Source organism: Ciona intestinalis, unplaced genomic scaffold (assembly GCF_000224145.3).
Source record: "Ciona intestinalis unplaced genomic scaffold, KH HT000178.2, whole genome shotgun sequence".
In the NCBI taxonomy this organism is placed as follows: Eukaryota; Metazoa; Chordata; class Ascidiacea; order Phlebobranchia; family Cionidae; genus Ciona; species Ciona intestinalis.
In genome coordinates this window covers 50,773-60,140 of record NW_004190500.2, presented here as the reverse complement: position 1 = coordinate 60,140, position 9,368 = coordinate 50,773, and the positions used below count along the sequence as shown (strand labels likewise).

The 9,368-nt window shown below is 38.4% G+C and overlaps 3 protein-coding genes across 4 annotated transcripts in view; all 3 read right to left on the bottom strand.

Annotated features, from left to right (window-relative positions):
* The window catches only part of LOC100181493 (serine hydrolase-like protein), an 8,308-nt gene extending 6,909 nt beyond the window's left edge, over nt 1–1,399 (bottom strand). For both annotated transcript variants that reach the window (XM_004227282.4, XM_026839261.1), the window contains exons 1-3: nt 1,131–1,399; nt 868–929; nt 106–255 (exon numbers count right to left, since the gene is read on the bottom strand). In XM_004227282.4, the coding sequence (XP_004227330.1) occupies nt 106–255; nt 868–929; nt 1,131–1,252 (334 nt within the window). In that variant the 5' untranslated portion in view covers nt 1,253–1,399. The remainder of the gene's footprint in view (nt 1–105; nt 256–867; nt 930–1,130) is intronic.
* Nucleotides 1,400–1,472: 73 nt separating this feature from the next.
* Nucleotides 1,473–6,404, bottom strand: LOC100176027 (cytochrome P450 2C13, male-specific). The gene is made up of 7 exons (XM_002129434.3): nt 5,633–6,404; nt 5,148–5,323; nt 4,746–4,867; nt 3,697–3,836; nt 3,137–3,255; nt 2,662–2,835; nt 1,473–2,368 (listed from the first exon to the last, which is right to left on the bottom strand). The coding sequence occupies exons 1-7, from the start codon at nt 5,809–5,811 to the stop codon at nt 1,881–1,883; spliced, it is 1,398 nt and encodes a 465-aa protein (XP_002129470.1). The 5' UTR covers nt 5,812–6,404; the 3' UTR covers nt 1,473–1,880.
* Nucleotides 6,405–7,704: 1,300 nt separating this feature from the next.
* The window catches only part of LOC100183860 (dual specificity protein phosphatase 22-like), a 2,898-nt gene continuing 1,234 nt past the window's right edge, over nt 7,705–9,368 (bottom strand). Inside the window, exons 5-6 of the mRNA XM_002123409.5 lie at nt 8,813–9,075; nt 7,705–8,575 (exon numbers count right to left, since the gene is read on the bottom strand). Coding sequence (XP_002123445.3) covers nt 8,330–8,575; nt 8,813–9,075 — 509 coding nt within the window. The 3' untranslated portion in view covers nt 7,705–8,329. The remainder of the gene's footprint in view (nt 8,576–8,812; nt 9,076–9,368) is intronic.

Genomic DNA, 9,368 nt, shown 5'->3' with positions numbered 1-9,368 from the left:
CTGGTGGGAAGTGTTAGAGGTTGGTAGTTAGGGGTTATATAGGTTAGGGGTTAGCACATAAGGTAGGGGAAGGATTCTTCACTAGAAATATTATTAATAACATACCTTTTGGTAGCAGTGGTATCAACTTATCGAAACTATTACAGTTATCAAGCCAGCCATGCAAACACAGAACTGCTGGCTTGGTCGAATCACCAAAAGTTTTCCCTGCAAGAATTCCCCATGGAACCGGAATCGCAATTTCTTTGCTCAGACCTATAATATAATTATTATACACATAAAATAAGGTATACAGTGAATTTCATTTTTATTTAGAACATTTTAACAAAATCTGAGGTGACATTGTTAAAATACAGTTACACTCATAGTTGTCAAACATAGGGAACCTCATTGATTAATGTGGTGAATGCAATATACTTTGGCTCTGCTTGTTTGTATAGACACCTAACAGCAGGGTAAAATCTGGGGTGACATTGTTAAAATACAGTTACACTCATAGTTGTCAAACATAGGGGACCTCATTGATTAATGTGGTGAATGCAATATACTTTGGCTCTGTTTGTTTGTATAGACAGTAGACACCTAACAGCAGGGTAAAATCTGGGGTGAAATTGTTAAAATACAGTTACACTCATAGTTGTCAAACATAGGGAACTTCACTGAATAATGTGGTAAATGCAATGTACTTTGGCTCTGCTTGTTTGTATAGACACTCAATTCTAGTTACTTTATGCTTAAAACTGTTCTGCTAAAACAGGTTTTCACCCGTTTTAAAAGTTAGGGTACATGTCAGCCCGAAGCTACACCTATGCATCCTTGTATTAATGTAATAGCATTTAGAAACAGTCCACCTGTCAATCAAATTACCTCTTTCGCTTGTTCCTTTATACGGAGACTTGCTTTCCATCTTAGCAGTTGTTGCAAAAGACCTGCAAATTTAGGTTTAAATAATTGCTTTATATTTCCCTCTGCAAACTATATGTTTAAAAATATATATATCATATGTGTTTAATTAAAATACGACTGTCGTTTTGCTGTTGAGTGCGTTTTCTTCGTTGTTTTTTTTATTTAATCTGACCTTCGTTACCGTTTTCAAAGATATATAAAAACAAAATAGTATAAGTACATACCTTATGCCAGCGATTCCTTGGAACAGAAGTGGTGAATTGGTAATACGTGATGTTTTTACGTAAATCCGCTTCGTAAGCACGTTTAATAACGTATATGAACACCTTCTAGCTAACGTAGACATCGAAAACACTGCATACTATTAAGCGCATTGTGCCGCATCATGTTATATACGCCAGGAACTTTCTCAAATCCGAAGTGACACAGCGTATTTCAGAAAGTGTATGCATTGTCGTGTAATGGTCAAAGTCCAAGGCCTAACTCATTTCATGATTTTTATTATTCCTGCTTGAAATGTTGCCTAATCACGATTAAAACATGTAAACCAAGTTACGAGGTTTTAGTTTTATCTGTGTAAACTTTATTCCGATTATTGCAATGTTAAAACGTGATTAGATCTCAATTAATTTTGATACTATTACAATCACTGTAGTACAAAATACTATTATAGCATGTTTAAAACATGAAAGCACAGGAAACAGCAACTTAGACTCATTTATGTTTATAAAAACGAAACAGCACAAATATATACTAAACTAATTCACTCATTTGTGGCGTTATAAATTGTAGGTTGGGGTAAGATGGTCCATGTTTACATTCTTCCCATTTAGTAGTAAACAAAGAATATTTACAGAATTATAGAACCGTGTTCTTACAACCATACAATAGTGTTTTAGGTTTAAAACACGGTTTTAGGAAATATGGAGTGATATGCTCGACGATGTACCCATCTTACCCCACAGTACTTTTTATCAACGGCTCGTAAACTGTGTACGGTAGGAGACTGGCCTCAATATTGGGCCAGGGACCCCTTCCATATCGACCCCTACGTCATCAGGGTGAAGGGCGACCTCGAAATGCTTGAAAATGGTAACGAGGTGTGCGAATATTTCAGTGCGAGCGATTTTCTCCCCAACGCACCGTCTCCAACCAACCGAGAAGGGAATCACGTGATCAGAATTGACGAACGAGCCATCAGAATCTAAGTGACGTTCGGGGCGAAAGGATTCGGGGTCAGGAGCCCAGGTAATCGGGTCATGATGTACACTGTAAAGGTTGGGCATGATGACCGTATCTTTGGCGACGAAGTAGCCTGCAATCGTGGTGTCTTCTGTAGCTTTGTGGAACATACTTGTAGGCGCAATACATCGAAGTCGCATCGCTTCTTGTACAACGGCTCTTGTGTAATTGAGTTCGTCGTATTTATCACTGATCGCACTTTTTGTTGGGTTCTCGCAATCTGTATGAGTGAATGAACGTGTTTATCCTTAGCAACAACAGCGGTTATAACACGGGTGTTCTGTTTTGTACACCTTATGTCCGCTTCCAAGTTACCACGTATGTAACTTATTTATTCTCGCGTGGATGTGCAACGACAGTCGTTATAACACGGATGTTTTGTTTCTCACGCTCTAAGTCCACTTACAAGTTATCACATATGTAACTATGATGATTAATTGTTATATTTAAAATGTTTAACTTTTTATTGCTTTGCTGGCTGGCAATTTAGAAAACACACAAGCCGGTCCTCACCCCCGAGCACTGCGTCCAACTCATTCTGCATCTTGTGCATGCAAGCTGGGTTCTTCAGGACAAACAGAATCACCCACAGTAGTTGAGACGACGTGGTGATGGACCCAGCAAACAACATGTCTTGTATCAAACCAGCAACTAAGGTCTTGTTCTCCAAGCTCGGAGTTGGTCCAGCTAAAATATAATTATAAACTTTACACGCGTAAAATGAGTGGATTACCACATATGTAACTTGTTTATCCTCACATAGTGGGGTAACGACAGTGGTTATAACATGGGTGTTCTGTTTCATACACCTCGTACCCGCTTACGAGTTACTAAGCGGTAGTTGGGGTTGCAGTAGTAACTCCCAAAGTGTGATTAAGTTAAATTTATTCCTTAATTCAATTACATTAACGAGTTACTATAAGCTAGAAGTTGGAGTTACAGTAACTCATAGGTGGACACAGATTGTAAAAAAACATTCATGTTTTACCTTTGAAGAAAAGCGAAACCAGGTCACGAGATTGGTCGTCATCCTCAAGTCTTTCCTCAATAAATCCTCGCAAAACTTTACGAACTTTCTTCCGCCTGGTGTCGCCCTCGATCAAGTAGCTGTTGTGTAGATTGTGGTGTAAACAGTTTGGGCAACTTTTAACAGCTATGTAGTCATCTTTTTTCATAATTGTTGTTGTGTTGTTTTTATGGGCAACTGTCTTTGTTGTGCTTTTTCATAAAAAAGCGATATAGCTAGGCTACTTACGTTATAACACTGGTGCTCGGTTTAATGCCTCTTGTATAGTAGGGTGGGTAAGATGGACACCTTTTTATTCTGTTTCCACAACACATTTAGCAGTAAATCAAGAACATTCGAAGAATTATAAAACCTGACGACTCCCATAGACCATTGTTAATTGTTTAAAACACGATCCGGATATTTGGATACTATGTGCTAAAGGTGTCCCATCTTCCTCACCCTACTATATATTTGGATACTATGTGCTAAGTCCCATCTTCCTCACCCTACTATATATACCAAAGAATTGTTCACTTTACCTTTTATACGAAGGAAGGAATCGAAGGAAAGTTAGGAAAAGAATCTTCCCGAACTTAGGGTCACGATTAGTAGCGTAGAGGTCAACCAGAAAGTTGGCCGCTTCGGTGTCATCGAGGTCGAAACGACGTGAAAGGCAAGTCTGGGTGGGTGAATGGGATTAATAATTAAGTCTAAGGCACAGTTGTAAACGCCCATGCATCTAGCCCAGAGAACACGGGTTCAAGGCTCGACGCTGCTACCACTGTGGGCGCATGTGTCTTTAGCAAAAAAAATAATGACAATTGCTTAAACCTAGTGGTCACTAATGGGTTATCAGCCATACAGAAAATAATTACCCACAAAGTTACATACATGGTAACTCGTAACCGAGCACAAAAGGTGTATGAATCAGAACACCTGTGTTATAACGATTGTCGTTGCCCCGTTATGTGGGGATAAATAAGCTGCATTCATTTAACTCGGAAAACGCCGGGTTGTTACCGAGTATTCTTACATACACAGTATGAGTCAACTGCACGAAACAGTATCTTGAAAATTTTAATGCACGCATAAAGATACACACCCTAATATTATAATGCATTGTTGTGTTGTGAGTATGACGGCTATTTATGTTTATTAAAACTACGTGGATTACGCATCTCATGCTTTTGTGCGGTATGTGTACTCATAAATCGAGTTATATATGTGCTTATATATTGTAAATGGCGGTGACGTATATTACGCTTTTTCGTACCGGAAGTACGCTAAGCGCTCTCGTCTCAAGACTGCAGTGTTGTTTTATTCTGCATATTACTATTATAGTGTTAACGAAGGTATATGTATGTAATTTGATTAACCTTGCATGGCGTGGAAACGACAGCCGATTTTATATGGATGTTCCGTTTCATACACATCGTGCTTGCTTACGAGTTACCATTTATGTAACTTATTTATCCTCGCATGGCAGGTCAATGGCAATCGTTATAACACGCAGGTGTTTTGTTCCATACACTTCGTGCCCGCTTACAAGTTACCACTGATGTAACTTTGTGTGCAATTACACTGATACCTGAAACACAGCGTTCGCCATTGTTATTTGAAGAGTTTCTTCAATATTAATCGGTTTTCCGTCGGCTTCGGATAAATAGTTCTTCAAACGTTCGCTCTCAGTTAATATCCCAGACTGAGTTGCTGAAACAAAATGAAAAAACTGTAAACATATTTATCTACAAAGTTACATACGTGGTAAGTCGTAAGCGGGCACGAGGTGTATGAAACAGAACACCCGTGTTATAACGACTGTCGTTGCTCAGCAGCCACGCGATGATTGATACTTTATTCACAAATCTATATACAGGGATTCTGGTTTTGGGGAAATAATGGGCAACTCTGGCTAAAAATGGACCTTTGGACCTCACCAATACAAAACAAATTGAGTTACATTCATATTATGTTAATTAAATGTTCTTACTCTTCCACGAGTTAGACAACCCGCTGTGAGCAATTTCTCTCCATTTCTTCCAATGTTCATCGTGGTCGACGAAGAAAAGTCCCTGCTGGTTCACCATCGCGTCGATGATAGGAGCGCATATTCGGCCCGAGCATGAGGACGCTTTATCAACCAGAGCCTCGTGTATCGCACTGTATCTGGATGAGATGAAACAAAGTATTAAAGTAATGTACATATGGTATTGTAAAACACGTATCTTCACGACAATGTACATACAGTTCTGTGGGGTAAGACGGGATACCGTTAGCACCTAAATCTCATATTTTCTGATCGTGTTTTAAACAGTTAACAAATAACAACGCTGTTTTAGAGTCGTGAGAATACGGGTTTTCCATTCGTCATAACACGGGTGTTCTCTTTCAGACATCCCGCTGATGCTCCAATGAGTTACCACGTATGTAGCCTTATAACGCGACACTTCGTTTTTAAGACAAGTTTTAACTTACCCGTGCAATGCAACTGCTGGCCTTGTCCCAAGGTTCAGCGCATACACCGGTCCATATAGTTCCGTCCACTCATACAGCGTTTTATCCTTATGCAGGCCAAGATGGAACGCGGATCCAACAAATGGGAAACCCCAAGGCCCTGGCAAAGACTTGGGCGGTACGTCTTCTTTGCTGCTCATTATTTATATACGACTGCAATAAACAACCTATAGCACTGTTATTAGAATTAAGTAGAACGAGGGGAAATGGGACACCTTTTCATTCTATTTTCTTGGCACATTTGGTAGTAAAGCAAAAATTTTTAAAGAATTATAAAACCGCATCATCGCCACTTCAATGGACCGTTGTTAATTGTTTTTAACACGATCAGGATGTTTGGATATTGTGTGCTAAAGGTGTCCCATATATTATCTTCTATACTTTCGTTACACTGGTATTAGATTTATACTTTTGTTATACTTTCACTCAAGCAGTTTTATCCTCCCACGGTTGGGGCCAACGGCATTCGTTATAACATGGGTGTTCTATTTCATACACATCGTGCCTTACTGGTATATACCTTGAGTGATATACCACCATGCTTTTCAACTAACACTTTCCCATACCCTTCTCCTCTAGCGCGTTTTAACGACTGCAGTTTTGCTGCTCATTCCTTCCTCTTTGCTGTTTTAATTACTTTGGCTTTCGCTACCGTATTGGATGAGATAAACAAAAATATTATGCAACCTATATACGTTGTTTATAGATTATCTATGTCATGCAATGACTAACAACACAGTATTTAACGCGCGTATTACACTGCACTGTTTAACTATAGCTACCCCGGATACCAGGGAACATTAAATATAAGTGACTAATAATATAGCGCTGCCCGCCTGACTCAACCTGGCAAAAATATTTGTGACAGAATAATATATCACTTGTTTGTGTGGATTCGGTCCCGGAAACTCGTCAGCTGGCAGTTGAACGTCGCAGAGCTGTTGCAGGAGCAATAGTAGGCTATATGTGTTTATACGCAACATTATATAAACTTCAAATATCTCCCCAAATACGCGAATAAAGAATTAATCTAAACAACGAAGAAAAGGAACTTAGCAATAAAACAACAGTTGTTAAAAAGATATTTAAAAGTAAAATCTACTTGGGTAAAAGTGTCACATAAAAACGTGGCTGCTAAACTTATGACCGCTATTGTTTACACTACACCAAGCTATACTACACAGCTTGATGGGCCAATATATATACAACAGACAACTGTCTACAGATCTATATGAACGACGTATAAGCGGTCTATAGGCGTTGATGTAATGTACCAACTCTGGCTTAAATCTTTGGTCCTCGACAAGGAACTACACGATATAGAATAGGTCTACACTCCATTGTCTTTGTAATGTCTTAACACTGATAAACGTATGTTTTGCTGTTTTCGTGGCATGTTTATATGACGCGTTCTACGTAACAGAGATCATTGTAGTATACAACAGATTTGTGGTTCAGATTCCTAGCACTTAAACAACAATACACATGTATATGGATCGGGCATGCAATGCATATGTATCATTGGTTGAATCCACAATGTTGGTTGGGTTCATCTATTTTGATTAAAGCGGAGTTTTAATTTAAGCTTAAAGTATATATGAGGTTGGGGTAAAATGGGACACTTTTTAATATCTTCTATCGTCCCATTTGGTGGTAAATAAAATACATTCACAGAATTATAAAAAAGTAAAACCACTGCATTGGAATTGCTATTTATATTATGATTGTTTTCGCATGGCTGGCTAAAGGTGGCTGTACACGGTATTCGGCATGCGAATTCGCTTGCGAAGTTGTATGCAAACTCGTGTACAATTCCGCATGCGGCAGCAAAAATCCGGACAAATTCGGATACTGTGTATACAGCCACCTTTGCGAGTTACAATGTATGTAACTTATTTATCCTCGCACGACGAGGCAATGATAGTCGTTATAACACGGGTGTTCTGTTCCATACACCTCGTGCCCGCTTTGTTACTTTGTGGGTGATTAATTTCTGTATGGCCGACACTTTAGATAACCCATAAGATACGACTGGATTGAATCAATTATTGTATTTAGACTTTCGTACGAACTACTAATTGTAAACGCAGTTTGGTACAAACACATGGTAGAAATGTACTTTACTGAACGAGATTCATTGCATATGCTTTACCAATGCTATATAATTATATATGGTCATGTGCTTATACTGATGGTGTTGAAAGAATAAATATCTTCACGTAATAATAATATGGGACATTGTATTAAGTATGGGTGGGGAAGATGGGACACCTTTTCATTCTATTTTCTCGTCCTAATTGGTGGTAAACAAACAAAATTCAAATAATTATTAATTTTAAATCTTCACGACTCCATAGACCGTTGTTAGTTGATTAAAACATAATCAGGAGGTTTGGTTATTATGTGCAAAAGGTGTCCCGTCTCCCCCCCAGCCTACTACATGGCAATTCATGTGCTTGTACGAAACAATTTAACGACGCCAATAACATCACCTAGTAAGCTACTGAAATAATAGTGAAAAATAATATCTGAAGTACTTTGAATGTTCTTTAAATATATGTTAATTTATGCACGCAAACAAAAACAATTCAATAACAAGCAAACTAGTATTGAAATATGAATGAAAATAACATTGGATTTAAACTAAGGTAAGATATTTTACTCTGTGTCTAGATCTACTATCATTCCCCCTCGTTTTTTACTTTTATAATCATAAGAAAGGACGTCATCGGGTTTATTGAGAGGAAAGGAGGAATTAGTGCTCCCACTCCCTTGCTCTTTGGGAGGAGAGGAGTTCTTTCTCTCCTCCTCTTTCCTATTATGATCATCCACTAACTTCTGGATGGCTGATTGGTCTTTTGCTTTGTTTACGTCACCGAATGATGATGTCATTCGCTGTCGTTCCTGTAAGAGTGACAGAAAAGTTTATAGAAGATCAAGTTAAAGAAATAACGAAGTGAAAGGCCACAAAGTATATGAAACAGAACACTCGTGTCATTATGATTGCCGTTGGCCCGCTTTGCAAGAATAAATAAGTTACATACATGGCAACTTGTATGTGGGCACGAAGTATATGAAACAGAACACCCGTGTTATAACGATATGCGACAACCCAACAATCTATCTAAGCAGATATTAAACCTGAACAACTTTGTTATTCTCAAACGCTTGTAGTTGGCGTTGAAAACCAAAGTTCGGGCTCGCCACGCTCCTTGATTGACGTACGGCGTTAAGTGTGTCACGCCATGAGTGGTCGGTCACTGACATGATGTAAGCCACGCTCACAGTTACGCTGCGTGAAACACCTGCAAGGCTGTAACGGGTATGGGTCAGATTGGCAATTATATAGTTGGGGGCAGTGTATATGAATGTGAACATAAAATGCTTCACTCTTGTGTTTACTGCTAATTAATATATAATATATATATATATATACTAATTAATGTCATTTCACACTGATGAAGACGATCTGAATAGGACGTTAAACGTCAGTTAATATAAATACTTTTAAATACAATACACATGATTACATGATCATGCAAATAATCTCACCTAATTATTCTATAAACTGTTTCTGCCAGGCATATAACACTTGGTTTTTAAACAGCTTCTGGCATTTATTTCGGTACCAAAATTCTATACAGGGCTTTAGATGCCAGAAGAGCTATTTTATAAAACAAGTGTTCATTATAAGCTT

Excerpts from the sequence above, each read along its gene's own strand:
- LOC100176027 (XM_002129434.3), bottom strand. The coding sequence starts at position 5,811 with ATGAGCAGCAAAGAAGACGTACCGCCCAAGTCTTTGCCAGGGCCTTGG. Across the intron at positions 5,324-5,632 it reads CCAGCAGTTGCATTGCACGG|ATACAGTGCGATACACGAGG; the intron begins GTAAGTTAAAAC and ends CATCTCATCCAG. Across the intron at positions 2,369-2,661 it reads GTTGGACGCAGTGCTCGGGG|ATTGCGAGAACCCAACAAAA; the intron begins GTGAGGACCGGC and ends TCACTCATACAG.